The sequence below is a fragment of the Oryx dammah genome, unplaced genomic scaffold (genome assembly GCF_014754425.2).
Source record: "Oryx dammah isolate SB20612 unplaced genomic scaffold, SCBI_Odam_1.1 HiC_scaffold_26, whole genome shotgun sequence".
Classification (NCBI taxonomy): domain Eukaryota; kingdom Metazoa; phylum Chordata; class Mammalia; order Artiodactyla; family Bovidae; genus Oryx; species Oryx dammah.
Genome location: NW_024070210.1, coordinates 82,975,922 through 82,993,904, shown reverse-complemented (window position 1 = coordinate 82,993,904; position 17,983 = coordinate 82,975,922). Strand labels below are relative to the sequence as shown.

At 38.7% G+C, this 17,983-nt stretch overlaps 1 protein-coding gene across 5 annotated transcripts in view; it reads left to right on the top strand.

The window, feature by feature from the left end:
• The window catches only part of LRRC49 (leucine rich repeat containing 49), a 157,043-nt gene that overhangs the window by 92,156 nt on the left and 46,904 nt on the right, over nt 1-17,983 (top strand). For all 5 annotated transcript variants that reach the window (XM_040227428.1, XM_040227430.1, XM_040227432.1 and 2 more), the window contains one exon: nt 2,113-2,260. In XM_040227428.1, the coding sequence (XP_040083362.1) occupies nt 2,113-2,260 (148 nt within the window). The remainder of the gene's footprint in view (nt 1-2,112; nt 2,261-17,983) is intronic.

Genomic DNA, 17,983 nt, shown 5'->3' with positions numbered 1-17,983 from the left:
CAAATTCTTTGGGGGAGTTAGAAATTATTAGTATAGTGGGTTGGTTAGGAATTATATTGGTGAAGGGTTTTTCATTTGTTGTGTCAATAATTGCTGCTAATTCTCTCCCCTGGGTGGGACAAGGATGTTTCAGGTCAAACCTCTCTGCTGACAGACTAGCTTGTGTGACAGGATTATCCATACTCCTGCCACATGATTGTTTACTACCTCTTAACAATAAACAGCACAGAGAGTTTTGGAGAATTTTGAGAGTCTTAATTAGCATAGGGCTTTTCTCATTGTTGAGTCAATGATTGCCGCCAGGCCTCCATATCCTTAGGCACCTGGGAATATATTAATCAATGTATTTGGAATATAGAAAAGGAAATATAGTAGTTTTTGATGTTAGCAATACTAGACTTTTTGAGTTAATGGATTTTCTCTTTTGTAATAGATCACTGCACTTTGTTATAAATCACTGTGTCCTTGCTATGTAAAAATGTAACTTTATCACTAACTTAAGACTAAATAGATCTTAAGGGGAGCATTGGTGAAAGGATTTTCATTTGTTGCTAAATCTCCATATTCCCTGCCCTTATAATGAATATAACTAGCATATAGGAGAAATAAGCATTAACCTTTAAGCATATAGGAGAAATAAGTATTAACCTTTAAGATTAATCATGTTAACCTTGGGTTAGATAGATTCCTTTCTTGATTGTAACTCACTACACCCTCACCCTATAGGAATGTAACTTTATTTGGAGGGTGGTGCCTGGTTTAAGAAAAAACACCCTTGGAAAAAATAAGTTTTTTGGTTATCAGAAAGAAAGGATCATAAAATGTCAGCAGGTCTCATTCATGGCCAGAAGATGTAAAATCCCGAAGACCTTTTTATGTGAAGCACCTGATTTTGGTAAAGGTCAGGAGTGCTGACCCCCGCATGACTCTGTATTCATCCCTATGTGCAACAAAAGGTATATAAGCAAACCCCAAAATAAAGGAATCAGATCAGTTTCTGGAAAGACTGATTCCCCCATGTCGCTTTTTTCTTGCTCCCATTTTTTCTGGCTGAATTCCCATCTGGAGCATGGATGCTATTCCACGTAATCCAAGTTATTCAGCCTCTTTTTCTCCACTAATCCTCCTACTACACTATCCGTTTCTAATCTCTCTATATATCTGTAATTAAATATGTATTTTTCCAAAGCCGCCGACGCCATCCCCCCACCTTCGAATCACCCTGGATCCACCGGGGCTGGACCCCGGCAAATAGGGATATGTCAAAGGGACATAGGAACCAACTGAGAGAGCTTCCAACAGCCAAAACTGGAACAAATTGAACAATAAAAAATAAATAAAGATGTACTGGATTATAACCCAAAGAATAAAATGAAATGTCTATGGATAGAAACCCAACACAAATAAATAAACAAGAAAAAGACAACCTTCCTTGGAAGAAGAATTCTAATTAATTTATGTAGATACTATGCCCTCAGTGAGAGGAAACTGAACTTCCACTCCCTCAGTATGGGCTGCACATAATGACTTCCCCCCTAAAGAGTTCAGTGTGGAAGGAAGGGGAGAGAAGAGTAACTCCACACTGGAGGAGCCTAACAAACACTGCTTTAGTCAGGGGATCAAGGTCAACTTTCAACAACGGTGTCATGTTCATTAATAGTATGTACTGTAATCCTAGTCATGAGAAAAATCAGATAGATTCCAATACAGGATCAGCCTGCAGAGTAACAGGTCAGTGCTCCTCAAAACTGTCAAGGTTATCAAAAATGTCACAGCCAAGAGGAGCCTAAGGAGACCTGACAACTAAATGTCATGTGATATCTTGGATGGGGTCCTGGAATTGAAAAAGGGCATTAGATAAGAACTAAAGAACTCTGGGTAAAATATTGAGTTAGTAAGAATATATCAATATTCGTTCATTAATTGTAAAAAATATGCTAATTCATGATGTTAATAATAGAGGAAACTTGGTGTGGAGCATGTGGGAACTCTGAACTGTCTTCTCAGTTTTTCTGTAAATCTGAAGGTGTTCTAAAAAATAATGTATGTTAAACAAAACAAGATGTTATTTGAAGGGCTTGCAGTAATCCACTGGTTTCTGTCTCTCCTCAGTTTTGAGAGTGTTTGCTGCCTCGCCGACTCCACTTCTCTCTCAGACATCACCTTTGATGGCAATCCCATAGCTCAAGAGTCATGGTACAAGCACACAATCCTTCAGAATATGACGCAGCTGCGCCAGCTAGACATGAAGAGAATCACAGTGAGTGAGAACTCTTCTCAAGTGCTCGCCGTATTGGTTTACTTAGCGTGGGCTAGGAAATTAGAGTGCATAATCTTTGCTTAAAATGCTGATTTTTAACCAACTATGGATTATCATGACTATATACTTCATAATTATAATGACAAACTTTCTTTTTTACCTCCTACCCGTATTCCCAATTTCATTGAATTAAGTTCCTAGCTTTCTGTTTAAATTAATCATCATGCTTGTTTTTCATTCTTGCTTAATATCCAACTAACAGTTTACTTTGGAATAGATGTGTAAGGATTTCATTGGTAAGTTACATAGTATAATGGCTAAGATAGGTGCTGGAGCCAGACTGCTTGAGTCTGAATCCTGGCTTAACCATTTTCTAGTCGTATGACCTTTGACAATTTACTTAACCTTTCTATCTAATTTTCCTCAAAGTAAAATGGGGATCATAAGTATGTCATAAGATTGTTGTCAGGATAAAAGTAAGTACTAAACCTTAGAACAGTGTGAATCTTCCAGGAAACATAATATGCAGCTATTATTATTATTCCTTTTGATGCTATATTTCTCGAAGTATCTCCTTTTCTATTCATTCTATCTCCATGGTAGACATTGTCCATAGTAGGAGTTTTGATATGGCTCCTGAGCTAAGTGAAATGCTGCTTAGAGTGCTCCTCCTTTTAGGTGTACAATGCACACAAGCATGCTTTAGCCTCTAAGAAGTTCTGTAATAAAGAAACTTGCCTGAATTCATTTTGTTGCATCCCAAATTTATTGGAACAGAAAATATCTGTTAGTGATCTCAGTTTGATAATCTCTGACCTAGAAAAATATCCTAAACCTCCACTGTTTTCTTACTTTTAGACTGTGCTAATTTTATGTGGATTTTTTTTTCTTTTTTTTTTTTGGTCCATATCCTGTGTCTGCTGTTTTCTTAGTTCTCCAGCCAGGGATTGAACTTGTACCTTCAGCAGTGAAAGCACAGAGTCCTAACCACTGGAAAGCCAGCAAATTCCCTGATGTGGATTCTGAGTGATCACTTAGGTTTATTCAGTTGCCAGTTGACTCATTGCCTGTCCACTGGTTTCACAGTGTGTGCCATTCACATTTCTGCCTTTTATTTTTGGGGCTCCAAAATCACTGCAGATGGTGATCGCAGCCATGAAATTAAAAGATGCTTACTCCTTGGAAGGAAAGTTATGACCAACCTAGATAGCATATTGAAAAGCAGAAGAGACATTACTTTGCCAACAAAGGCCCGTCTAGTCAAGGCTATGTTTTTTCCAGTGGTCATGTATGGATGTGAGAATTGGACTGTGAAGAAGGTTGAGCACCAAAGAACTGATGCTTTTGAACTGTGGTGTTGGAAAAGACCCTTGAGAGTCCCTTGGACTGCAAGGAGATCCAGCCAGTCCATCCTAAAGGAGATCAGTCCTGGGTATTGGAAGGACTGATGTTGAAGCTGAAAACTCCAGTACTTTGGCCACCTCATGTGAAGAGTTGACTTATTGGAAAAGACCCTGATGCTAGGAGGGATTGGGGGCAGGAGGAGAAGGGGACGACAGAGAATGAGATGGCCGGATGGCATCACCGACTCGATTGACATGAGTTTGGGTAAACTCCGGGAGTTGGTGATGGACAGGGAGGCCTGGCATGCTGTGATTCATGGGGTCGCAAAGAGTCGGACACGACTGAGCAACTGAAATGCACTGAACTGAACTGAATATTATGGACATCACGGTGGCTAATAGGCAAAGTGTTGATGAATTCGTAAACACTAGGAATCTCCTAGGGTTCCAACTCTGTCTCTGCTCCAGCGTGTAGCAAAGGTTCTTTGTCTTCTCAGTTTGTTTGGATCTATACTGGCCACTCTGTCTCATACTTTTGCTCTTATCTTCTTGTCTGTCTTAGTTAAGGATCTTTAGTACTCTTTTCTTGTTGGGGTTGCAGTGAACAGGGTGAGAAATGAAGCTGACCCATTTATATAAATTAGTAATTATATGTTGTGTTTCTCATAGTAAATTTATGTCAGTCTTGTCTACTCAGCTGATGTATGTGGTCCTTAAGGGCAGAAACCATTCTTCATCTTCCTTGCCTGATACATGGAGTTGTTTTATACATGTTTATTTTCTTTCCTTCTCTATCTCATACAATGCTGAGAATACAGTAATATTCAGTAAAGACTTTTGGGTTGAGTAAAATTTACCCTTTCCATGCCTTAAATAAAAGGAAAGTTGTATTCGTTGTTTAGTCATAGTCATGTCCAACTCTTTGCGACCCCATGGACTGTAACCTGCCAGGCTTCTCTGTCCATGGAATTTTCCAGGCAAGAATACTAGAATGGGTAGCCATTCCCTTCTCCAGGGGCTCTTCTGGACCCAGGGATCAATAGGCTTCCCTGGTGGCTCAGACAGTAAAGAATCTGCCTGTGATGCAGGAGACCTGGGTTTGATCCCTGGGTCAGAAAGATCCCTTGGAGAAGGGAGTAGCGATCCACTCCAGTATTCTTGCCTGGAGAATTCCATGGAGAAAAGAGCCCGGTGGGCTACAGTCCATGGGGTCGCAAACAATCTAACACAACTGAGCACTTAACACTTTTCACTTTCATGTCTGAAATAAGGGAGAACAAACAACACTATCTATAATCACTGTCCTTGTACATTCCCTAGAATGTGCTTGCTGGGTAAGGAGATGAGGAAAATCCCCTGGGATGGGAGAGGGCCAGCTCTTCTGCTAAATATAGAGCAGCAATCCTTGCACATCTGTTCCTCCACTGTTAATTTTAGAAATTAAAAAATTTTTAATGGAAATAATCTCAAAGTTACAAAATAGTTGTAAGTACAGTACAAAGAACTTTGTTTTATTGAATGATTTGAGAATAAGCTGCTAACTCAATTCCCCAACTGCTCTGAATACTTAATGGTAAATCTTGCAAGCAAAGACATTATCTCATGTAAACACAGCATAACCAACACTGTCAAGAAATAAACATTGAATGATTGCTAGTGTCTAATCCTCACAGCACATTCACATCTTACCAATCATATTAATACTGTTTTGTGGAGCAGAGTGACCCAGTTTGGAATTACACACCGCATAGAGGCACATTTTGTTTGCAGGTGTCTGTTGCCACCATATTTCCTGAACAGTGTCCTAGTCTTTCCTTGACTTCATGACTGACATTTATGAAGATTACATGTCAGTTATTTTATAGACTGACCCTTAATTCAGGTTTTAGTTGATGTTTCCTAATGATCAATTAATAGTTATAGCTTTTTGGCCTAAATATCACACCAGTGATTTTGCATTTCTCTTATTGTATCCTGTTGAGTGTTCTGCAATGTATATGTATATCTTTATTGATGTTGTTTACTTTAAGATGGTGTCTGCGCGGCTTCTGCATGTGAAATTATTCCCATTCCCTTTTCTTTTGGTGTTCTGAGGTTCAATTTCCAATGTGGAGGGCAGGGTTTCTCACACCTCCAGTAAGAAATTCTCAGAGCACCAGCTCAGTGTTCAAGAATTCAATTTGGACACCATCCACCTGGAGATAGCATCAGATTCCACAGGTTGAGGGCTCAGTCTGGAAAACTGCACATGTACCCTCCCTGCTCTGCCAGATGCCAGTAACAAGTCCAGGTTATTACCTGTACTTCTGACCTACTGGAAGAAACTGTTAGGTTGGCCAAAAAGTTTATTTGGGTTTTTCCATAACAGCTTATGGGAAAACCGGAGTGAAATTTTTGACCAACCTAGTACTTACTAGGTCACCAGTTTATTATAAAATGATATAACTCAGAAACAGCCAGATGAAAGGGATACACAGGGCTTGGTGGGAAGGGACAAAGAGCTTCTGAGCATACCACTCTCCCCAGATGTCCAGGTTTCACCAACCTCGAAGTTCTCTGAACCTGTCCCTTTGGATTTTATGGAGGCTTCATTAAATAGTCATGATTGATTATATCATTGGCTATTGGCAATTGATTAAACCTTCAGCTCCTCTTCTCTGCCTGGAGGTCTGGGGGTGCCATGGAAAGTTCCAATCTTCTTAATTGCTTGGTTGGTTCTCCTGGCAACCAGCCTCCATCGTTAGATGAGATCCAAAAGTCATCTCATTAATGAAACAATAGACACTTTTATCACTCTACACACTTAGGAAATTCCTAGGGTTTGAGGAGCTGTGAACCAGAAACTGGGATGAAGATCAAACATGTATTTCTTACAATAAATCATACTGTCACACTTTTGTAATTCTGTGCCTCATAAAAGTTTCAATTTATTAACTTATTCATATCAGTATAGACTCATGGTATTTTGTCTCACGTTTTGTTTATACCTTTTTAGTAACTTTAATTTGTAAAGAATACACCTTGTAAAAGACTTTCTATAAATCTTTCAACCTGGGCTAGTATTGACAAACAGTAGACCATGAGTAGGCCACCTGTTTTTGTAAATAAAGTTATATTAGAACACAATCATGTCCACTCACTTATGTATTTATATCTGCTTTAATGCTACACTGGCAAAATTGAGTAGTTGTTAAAGAAACTATATAGCCTATGACCCTAAAATATTTACCATCTGGCTGGAAAATTTTATTGATACCAGTTCTGTAGCTACTGTTTTTTAGCTGGAGTGGATTACATAGACACCTCATGAACTTGTGTGTACTGTGGTTATGGTTCCCCAAACTGTGTGCCAAAGATACTGCAGTGAACTCACAGGGGTGTTGTGGAGTATTTTTAATTTTCAAATAAAAGGCAATGAGATTTGGTATCTGTGAGACCCTGAGAAAACTACTAGCTTAAGGTAGTTTACCATCTCAACGTTAGGTCACAATATATTTCTCTCTATGGCATTATATCCTGGCAAAGCTGAGCTTTCAGTGACTGTTGTGATAAACAAATACTAAAATCAGTATAGAGCAGGAAATGAGGGTGACAGTATCCAATATAATTCTCATATTTGAGAAGTTGTGTAATGCCTTACAGATACACACATTTCATTAGTAAGTTATTATAGTTATTCAATAATGATATTTTTATTTAAATTATTATTTTTGAAATGATCCCCTGGTGGCTCAGCTGATAAAAGAATCTGCCTGCAATGAGGGAGACCTAGGTTCGATCCCTGAGTTGGGAAGATCCCCTGGAGCAAGGGAACGGCTACCCACTCCAGTATTCTGGCCTGGAAAATCCCATGGACTGTGTACTACATTGGAGTTGCAAAGAGTCAGATATGACTGAGCGACTTTCACTAAATTGCTAGAACATGAATCTGGTTGTTTGCTAACTACTTAATAAACAGAGCTATAACATATTTCTTCTGACCTAGTGAGTGGTACCATGAAAAATTCCTAAGACAAGTCTTAGGCATCGTAGAGTTTCTGCACTAGGGTGTGTATTAGACTCTAGAGATGACAAGATCAGAATTGCAATTAACAGCCTCAAGTTACTTACAGTCAAGTACAGAGACAGGCATGCAGCCAGATTATAATGCAAAGTGATAAACTAGTTAGATAAAATTGATTGATAAATAGATATGTGCATGTTTATACACGCACACACAGCACCATGATATCAAAGAACAAAACTGTCCTACGTATACTGGAGAAATAGAAAAAATTCCAAAGGAGAAAATACTTGACTTGAGACTTGAAGAGGGCCAGAGACAAAGGAGAATATATCAGTTAGAAAGTATTCTGGAGAGAGAGAAGGCACGCAAAGTGTAGAGGGGTGTGAGGATATAGCAGCTCAGAGCGGTTCAACGTGGCTGAGCACTGAGTGTTCATAGGTGAGAAGAGCAGCAGGATGAGAAGAGATGCATGAGAGCTGAGCCATAAGAAAGAGCTTAGATTTTGTGTTGAATATATTAGGAAACTCTTGAAGAGTTTAAGATACTTAAATTGGATTTGCCTATTGAAAAGGTTTTCTGAGTAGCAGCCCAGAGGACAAATTGGGAAAGATAGGATGAGTGACAAAATGAGAAGCAGGGTTAGTCAGGATAAGAGCTTCTGGGGGGGGTCTGATCTAGAGGAATGGCAAGAGATAATATGGTATCTCAAGATAATGTGAGTTGCTGGCCTCTATTCCTATTTTGCTTTTCTTATCTCTGTTAGGAAGAAGGACTTTTAGTCAGTAAAGAGAAGAAATAGATATTAATAAAGTGAAAATAAAGCATTGGATAGGTGAATAAAAAGTTTGAATCCAGACCTATTCGGGGCTAAAGGTCCTCATGGGGATTCCCAGGTGGCACTAGTAGTAAAGAATCTGCCTGCCGATGCAGGAGACTAAGAGATGCAGTTTTAATCCCTAGGTCAGGAAGATCCCCTGAAGTAGGAAATGGCAACGCGCTCTAGTATTCTTGCCCAGAAAAATTTCATGGACAGAGGAGCCTTGGAGGGCTCAGTCCATGGGGCCACAAAGAGTCTGACACAACTGAGCACAGAGCCTAAAGGACCTCATAGTAAATATTTTAGGCTTTGGGGGATACACAGTCTGTGTTGAAAGCTATTCAGCTCTCTCATTGTAAAGTAAAAGCAGGCAGGAACAATACAGAAAAGTGAGCATGGCTGTGTTCCAATAAAACTTTATTTACAAAAACAGATGGCATGCTGCATTCGATCTGTGGGCTAGAATTTGCCAATCTTTGATCTAAAGCAGTGAATAAATGTAGTGAATAAGTTGCTAGGCCTTTGAAAGTTATATCTGGAGAGCAGTGTAGAATAGTAGAGTAGCTAAAAGGTAAGATAAACTAATCTCTCTTTTTATCTTGGATAGAGAAAATATTGTGGCAAATTATGACAATAAACTTGAATGTAGATTATGAAAGAAATCTAAATTGGATTATTTAGATGATTTGTGAGTACTTAAGGAATTGATCACAAGGAGGCAGTATTAGTTCACTAAAAATAATTTGTGCCAGACAAAATTAGGTTACTATTTTAGATATTATAAATAGACCTTCTCAGATGACCACTATAGAGAGACAGTGTTTTGGTATCTAAGCGAAGCATTGAGTGAAGTCTTTTATGATAGCACATTGAGTAAATTGTGTGACAACATAGTTAAGTGGATTTGTGATTCGAGTATACCTACAGAACAGAAAGTAAAGGATTAATGGCCAGCCTGCAGAGAAATCTGTACTGGGGTGCTCTGAGGCTTTTTGCTCACTCTCATTCTCTTAAACATGTTTAAGTATTGACTAGTTGAGAGCATTATATTATTCTAATAAAATATATAAATGACAAACTAGGGAAGTTAGAAATCCTGATATACCAGTTGATCAAATCAGAATCCAAAAGAAGCTCAATAATCTAAAACAAGGTTTGGCAAACTACAGCCTGTGAGCCAAATCCATCCCACAGCCTGTTTTGTTTGTTTGTTTTTGTTTTCATAGCTCTCAAGCTGTGAATTGTTTTTATATTTGTGAAGCACTGTGAAAAAGAAAAAGAGTATGTGCTGGAGATTTTATATGGATCACAAAGCTTCAGATATTTGCTATCTGGCTCTTTGTATAAAAACTTTGCCGACTTCTAATCTATAAATATAAGCAGAATTTAACAAGATAAAAAATAGATAAATTGAAAATTCTAGACTTAACTTCTCAACAACAAACATGACAGTTCTCAGCCAAAGGCAGAGTTGCGGGAAAGAGAGTTAGCATGTGTGAAAAAGACTTGCATTGAAATGGATAAGTTTAAATTGAGCTAATTATGAAATATGATTGTTCAAAGTTAATATGGCTTAAAACAATATTCATTTATAGAAACAGAGAATTTAGAAAAATGGACAATAGTTCCCTTTTTTCTTTGTTAAATTATACCTGAACTATTAGTTTTAGAAAGGTGATTGCAAACAAACATTTCCAGAAAACCTAGCACAATTCTTGACAAAGAAGATATTATAGTAGTCTTCAAATATTTTTATGACTGTACAAAAAAGGAAGAGATAGACACATTTTAAAAAATTAATTTATTTATTTTAATTGTAGGCTAATTACTTTACAATATTGTGGTGATTTTTGCCATACATTGACATGAATCAGCCATGGGTGTACATGTGTTCCTCATCCTGAACCCCCCTCCTGCCTCCCTCCCCATCCCTTCCCTCAGGGTCATCCCAGTGCACCGGCCCTGAGCGCCCTGTCTCATGCATCGAACCTGGACTGGCGATCTATTTCACATATGGTAATATACATGTTTCAGTGCTATTCTAACAAATCATCCCACCTTCACCTTCTCCCACAGAGTCCAAAAGTCTGTTCTTTACATCTGTGTCTCTTTTGCTGTCTCACATATAGGGTAATCGTTACCATCTTTCTAAATTCCATATATATGCGTTAATATACTGTATTGGTGTTTTTCTTTCTGGCTTACTTCACTCTGTATAATAGGCTCCAGTTTCATCCACCTCATTAGAACTGATTCAAATACATTCTTTTTAATAGCTGAATAATATTCCATGGTATATATGTACCACGGCTTCTTATCCATTCGTCTGCTGATGAACATCTAGGTGCTTCCATGTCCTAGCTGTTGTAAACAGTGCTGTGATGAACACTGGGGTACACGTGTCTCTTTCAGTTCTAGTTTCCTCGGTGTGTATGCCCGGCAGTGGGGTTGCTGGGTCGTATGGCAGCTCTAGAACAGACATATTTTGAAGGACTAAAACAAGGACCATTGTGTAGAAAATCCCACCTCCCAGAATTTTTTATTTCCAAGGCAGTATTTTGTGAACGCAGGTGCTATTCTTACAGTTCTGAAATGGACACAGTATCTAAAGTCTCCACCTCAAACTCACATATATTTGGCTTCATACGAACTTGTTTACAATTTGTTCTCCAAATATGAAGTAGCCTCTCCAAGGTGGAAGTGAGTGTCCTGTTGTGGTAGCCATTACTAATGTCCCCAGTGTGTTCTTACATCTTCCAGGTGAAAAGATGATATTTCCATTTCCCTTAAGTTAAACATGGTCATGCAACTTGCTTTGGTCAGTGAAATGTGAGCAGAAGTAATGTACATAATTTTCAGACAGAAGCATTTAAAGGCCAACGTGTGATTTTCTGGGCTTTTCTCCCATGTGATGGTCATTGTGAAAGCATATATTGAGTCGAAGATGCCATCAAGTCATAGCACCTAGGAACACTTAGCCTACTACATGGAGAACAGTTGAGGTGTTCTTTGCATGATCAAGAAACAAACTTTTCCTATTTTAAGCCAGTGTGAGTTTTAAAGTTATTATGGTGGTATAACCTATCCTGTTCTGGCTTTTTCTCCCCTAATGTATAGTATGGGGTTTGCAAACAAGATGGAGGAGGGAAGCATCACTACGAACAAAGCTAGTGGAAGTGATGGAATTCCAATTGAGCTTTTTCAAATCCTAAAAGATGATGCTGTGAAAGTGCTGCACTCAAGATGCCAGCAAATTTGGGAAACTCAGCAGTGGCCACAGGACTGGAAAAGATCAGTTTTCATTCTAATCCTAAAGAAAGGCAATGCCAAAGAATGCTCAAACTACCTCACAATTGCACTCATCTCACACACTAGCAAAATAATTCTAAAAATTCTCCAAGCCAGGCTTCAACAGTACATGAACCAGGAACTTCCAGATGTTCCAGCTTGAACTGCATTTAGAAAAGACAGAGGAACCAGAGATCAAATTGCCAATATCCTTTGGATCATCGAAAAAGCAAGAGAGTTCCAGAAAAACATCTACTTCTGCTTTATTAACTATGCCAAAGCCTTTGACTGTGTGGATCACAACAAACTGGAAAATTCTTCAGGGAGATGGGAATACCAGGCCACCTGATCTGCCTCCTGAGAAATCTGTATGCAGGTCAGGAAGCAACAGTTAGAACTGGATCTGGAACAACAGACTGGTTCCAAATCAGGAAAGGAGTACATCAAGGCTGTATATTGTCACCCTGCTGATTTAACTTATATGTAGCATACATCATGCAAAATGCCGGGCTGGATGAAGCACAAGCTGAAATGAATATTGTCGGGAGAAATATCAATAACCTTAGATATGCAGATGACACCACTCTTATGGCAGAAAGTGAAGAAGAACTAAAGAGCCTCTTGATGAAAGTGAAAGAGGAGAGTGGAAAAGTTGGCTTAAAGTTCAACATTCTAAAAACTAAGATCACAGCATCCGGTCCTATCACTTCATGACAAATAGATGGGGAAACAATGGAAACAGTGAGAGACTTTATTTTGGGGGCTCCAGAATCACTGCAGATGGTGACAACAGCCATGAAATTAGAAGAAGCTTGCTCTTTGGAAGAAAGGCTATGACCAACCTAGACAGCATATTAAAAAGCAGAGACATTACTTTACCAACAAAAGTCAGTCTAGTCAAAGCTATAGTTTTTCCAATAGTCATATATGGATGTGAGAGCACCTAAGAATTGATGCTTTTGAACTGTGGTGTTGGAGAAGACTCTTGAGAGTCCCTTGGACTTTAAGGAGATCCATCCAGTCCGTCCTGAAGGAAATCAGTCCTGAATATTCATTGGAAGGACTGATGCTGAAGCTGAAACTACATTACTTTGGCCACCTGATATAAAGAACCAACTCATTGAAAAAGACCCTGATGCTGGGATAGATTGAAGGTGGGAGGAGAAGGGGATGACAGAGGATGACATGGTTGGATGGCATCACTGACTCAATGGACATGAGTTTGAGTAGGCTCCAGGAGTTGGTGATAGACAGGGAAGTCTGACGTACTGCAGTCCATGAGGTCACAAAGAGTTGGACACAACTGAGTGACTGAACTGAACTGAACTGAATGTATGCTGCTGCTGCTAAGTCACTTCAGTCGTGTCCAACTCTGTGCGACCCCATAGACGGCAGCCCACCAGGCTCCTCTGTCCCTGGGATTCTCCAGGCAAGAATACTGGAGTGGGTTGCCATTTCCTTCTCCAATGCATGAAAGTGAAAAATGAAAGTGAAGTCGCTCAGTCGTGCCTGACTTAGCGACCCCATGGACTGCAGCCTACCAGGCTCCTCCATCCCTGGGATTTTCCAGGCAAGAGTACTGGAGTGGGTTGCCATTGCCTTCTTGACTATTATCCATGGGCCAGTAGAAGTCAAGGGATGTAGTTTCTAATCTTCATTCTGACATTAACTATGACCCTGGAAACATCTGTTTTCTCTGTTAAGAAAAAAAGATTGAAAGAAAAATAAGGAACATTCTCCTCTAGACAAAAACTCTGTAATTTAATCTGTTTTAGTGTTTAGTGTAGTCAAGGAAAACAATGTCTTTTATAACTATTTAAAGTATATGGTTAAAAAACCCACATTGCCATTGTTTTTAAAATTCCACATAATAAATTGCTGATTATATTAGGACTGCTATTATTTATTTTGCAGCAAAATGTCTTCTCATGTAATAAATTCATTGTTTTAGAGCCTTAGAAGTCTGCTAAGAGTGTATAATGTAAGTTATCAAATACCCATTAAATCACTGCTGCTGCTGCTAAGTCACTTCAGTCGTGTCCAACTCTGTGTGACCCCATAGATGGCAGCCCACCAGGCTCCTCTGTCCCTGAGATTCTCCAGGCAAGAACACTGGAGTGGGTTGCCATTTCCTTTTCCAATGCATGCATTCACGCTAAGTCGCTTCAGTTGTGTCCGACTCTGTGCAAACCCTGTGGACAGCAGCCAACCAGGCTCCTCTGTCCACGGGATTCTCTAGGCAAGAATACTGGAGTGGGTTGCCATTTCCTTCTCCATTAAATCACTATGCTTCTTAATTAATTTAAAGCTGTTTCTGTATTAGGTCTTCATGACAAACCACAGTAATGAGGAAAGTATATGTCTATTTTCAGGCCAGGTAGATCTCTTTTTTTGCTACATAAAGAATATGGTTTTGTCCCAGAAATTGGATTATTATCATGAAGATGCCTGAATTTTACAATTTTTTTCCTTCTTACCAACAAATTTATAGCTTATCTTTACAATTAGAGGTGTTATTTTTGTTTCTAACTTTAGTTACTCTGTAATTATTTGGGCTGAAATACAGTCATCATATGTATAAATTTTTAAAACATTCAATATTTGAATTGATTTGGCATCTATCCAGTTTTCTTAGGTTTAGCTTTCCTTTTAAAGTCCTCCCGCCTTTAATAGAAGCTCAGATTCTTTTTGCAAATCTAATGAAATCATCTGTTAAGTATGTATAGTACGTGATCCATACAGTTTCCAGTACTGCTTAAAATTGGCTCCTTGAATAACCAATCTGTTTCTAGTTCACATTCAATACATGAGTCAACAACTGACCATCAATATATTTTGTTCTTTTAAAAAGTTTTTTTCTGAAACAGGTTAATGGGTACTAAATCAACATCTACTGAACAAGAGTTTAATGTGGTTATTAATTCAGCTGTTTTGTGAAACTAGGAACCAAGGTTCTGAATTTCTTATTTAGTTTATTTCTGCTCATTACCTCTGTTCAGTCTTTAAACATAAAGAACAACTATTTTCCATATGTAAAATGTACTTTAAATTCACCAAAAATCACATAAATTTTCATTCCCTTTTAAACAACTAAATTGTATGGCAGATTACTGCTAAATCCTCACTTTTTTCATCTGTCTAAAACCAGTAAAACACATATAATTATATCCTGATTATAAAAATGCAAACCCCATTTCTCACAAATGACCTCTGGTTCTGATCCTGGCTTTGACCTTGTATAAGGTACTAAACTTCTCAGAGTGTTCATTTCCTCATTTTAAAAATTTGAGTCTTCCAGCGGATGTATTTCTGATTACCTTTTTAACTCTGAGATAGTTTGTGCATGTTTTATTTACTCCTTTAGTCTAAGTCCTTTGTTTTCAGGAGCATTTATAATGGCTCACACCCTAGAATACATTTTCGTGCCTCTGACTTTCCTTAATTCTAATTATAATGTATATGCTGATCAGGATGCTCTAGGCTGTTTTTCAGTCACTGAGTTGTATCTGACTGTTTGCGACCCCATGGACCACAGCACACCAGGCTTCCCTGTCCTTCACTGTCACCTGGAGTTTGCTCAAACTCATGTCCATTGAGTCAGTGATGTTATCTAAGCAGCTCATCTTTTGCCACCTCCTTCTCCTCTTGCTCTCAATCTTTCCCAGCATCAAGGTCTTTTCCAGTGAGTCAGCTCTTCACATCAGGTGGCCAAGGTATTGGAGATTCATTTTCATCATCAGTCCTTCCAATGAATATTCAGGATTTCCTCTAGGATTGCCTGGTTTGATCTCTTTACTGTCCAAGGGACTGTCAAGAATCTTCTCCAGCACCACAGATCAAACACATCAATTCTTCGGCACTCAGTCTTCTTTATGGTTCAACTCTCATATCTGTACATGCCTACTAGAAAAACCAGAGTTTTGACTATACAGACCTATGAGGGCAAAAGGTGTCTCTACTCTTTAATGTACTGTCTATGTTTGTCATACCGTCTATGTTTCTTCCAATGAGTAAGTGTCTTTTAATTTCATGGCTGCAGTCACTGTCCATAGTGATTTTAGAGCCCAAGAAAATAAAATCTGTCACTGTTTTCACTGTTTCCCCATCTGTTTGCCATGAAGTGATGGGACCAGATGCCATGATCTTCATTTTTTGAATGTTGAGAGCTTTTTCACTATCCTTTTCTGCCTTCATCAGAGGCTCTTTAGTTCTTCTTCACTTTCTGCTATAAGGGTGATATCTGCATATCTGAGGTTGTTGATATTTCTTCCAGCAATCTTGATTTCAGCTTGTGAGTCATCCAGCCTGGCATTTTGCACAGAAGTTAAATCAGCAGGGTGACAAAATGTAGCCTTGATGTACTCCTGTCCCAATTTTGAAACAGTCAGTTGTTCTATGTCCAGTTCTAACTGTTGCTTCTTGACCTGCATACAAGTTTCTCAGGAGACAGGTAAAAAGGTCTGGTTTTCTCATCTCTTTAAGAATTTTGCAGTTTGTTGTGATCCATACAGTCAGAGACTTTAGCGTAGTCAATGAAGCAGAAGTAGATATGTTTTTGGAATTCCTTTGCTTTTTATATGATCCAACGGATGTTGGTAATTTGATCTCTGGTTCCTCTGCCTTTTCTAAATCCAGCTTGAACATCTGGAAGTTCTCAGGTTAAGTACCATTGAGGCCTAGCTTGAAGGATTTTGAACATTAGTTTGATAGCATGTCAAATGAGCACAATCATATGGTATTTTGAACATTCATTGGCATTGCCCTTCTCTGGGACTGGAATGAAAACTGACCTTTAGCAGTCCTGTGGCCATTGCTGAGTTTTCCAAATTTGCTGGCTTATTGATTGCAGCACTTTCACAGCATCATCTTTTAGCATTTGAAATAGCTCAGCTGGAATTCTATCACCTCCACTAGCTTTGTTCATAGTAATGCTTCCTAACGCTCACTTAACTTCACACTCCAGGATGTCTGGCTCTAGGTGAGTGACCACACCATTGTGGTTATCTGGGTCATTAAGACCTTTCTTCTATAGTTCTTTTGTATATGCTTGCCACTTCTTTTTAATCTCTTTTACTTCTGTTAGGTGTTTGCTGTTTCTGTTCTTTATTATGCCTGTCTTTGCATGAAATGTTCTCTTGGTATCTCTAATATTTTTGACAAAATCTCTAGTCTTTCTCATTCTATTGTTTTCCTCCATTTTTTTGCATTGTTCACTTATGAAGGCTTTCTTATCTCTCCTTGCTATTCTCTGTATCTCCGCATTCACTTGGCTATATCTTTCCCTTTCTCCTTTGCCTTTTGCTTCTCTTCTTTTCTCAACTATTTCTAAGGCCTCTTCAGACAACCACTTTGCCTTCTTGCATTTCTTTTCTTCCTATACAGTGTTACAAGCCTCTGTCCATAGTTCTTCAGGCATTCTGTCTACCAAATCTAATCCTTTGAATTTATTTGTCACCTCTATGGTATAATTATAAGGGATTTGATTTAGATCATATCCGAAAAGTCTAGTGGTTTTCCCTACTTTCTTCAGTTTAAGGCTGAAATTTGCAATAAGGAGCTTATGATCTAATCCACAGTCAGCTCCAAATCTTGTTTTTGCTGTTTAGAGCTTCTCCATCTTACAGTAACAACTTCTATAATCTCAGTGGATTAAATCAACAAAGTTTATTTCATGCTCATACTGTCCGTCTGTCCATTTTATGTGGTCTGAGAACTTTACTCTGTGTTGTCCTCATTCTATGACCAAGGCCTTCAAAGTGCCCATCCTTTGGAGCTTTGCAAATTCTGTACCAGAAGTGAGAGAGGAAATAGCTATATCATACATTGTCTTTGAAATTTTTTACCCAGAAGTAACACATATCACTTTTGTTCATACGACATTGGCCAAAGCAATTCACATGACCACACCTAACTTCAAGAGGACATGAAGTTGCCATCTCACTATATGGCCAGGATGTAGAAAGAGATAGGAATATTTGGTGAACAACTCTTGTGACTATCCATTATATTTTAAATCAAATGTTAACTTCTGGTAGAAATGTAAATTAGTACTACACTTATGGAGTACTTTTCTAAACACAGCAAAAGCCCTAGAAATATGTCTACCATTTGATTTAATGGTTTCAGTTTTAGGAAATTATTGAACAGTTGTGGGCTTCCCTGTGGCTCAGATCAGGAGCCAGTGGCTCAGATCTGCCTGCAAATCAGGAGACCTGAATTTGATCCCTGGGTTTGAAAGATCCCCTGGAGAAGGGAATGGCAACCCACTC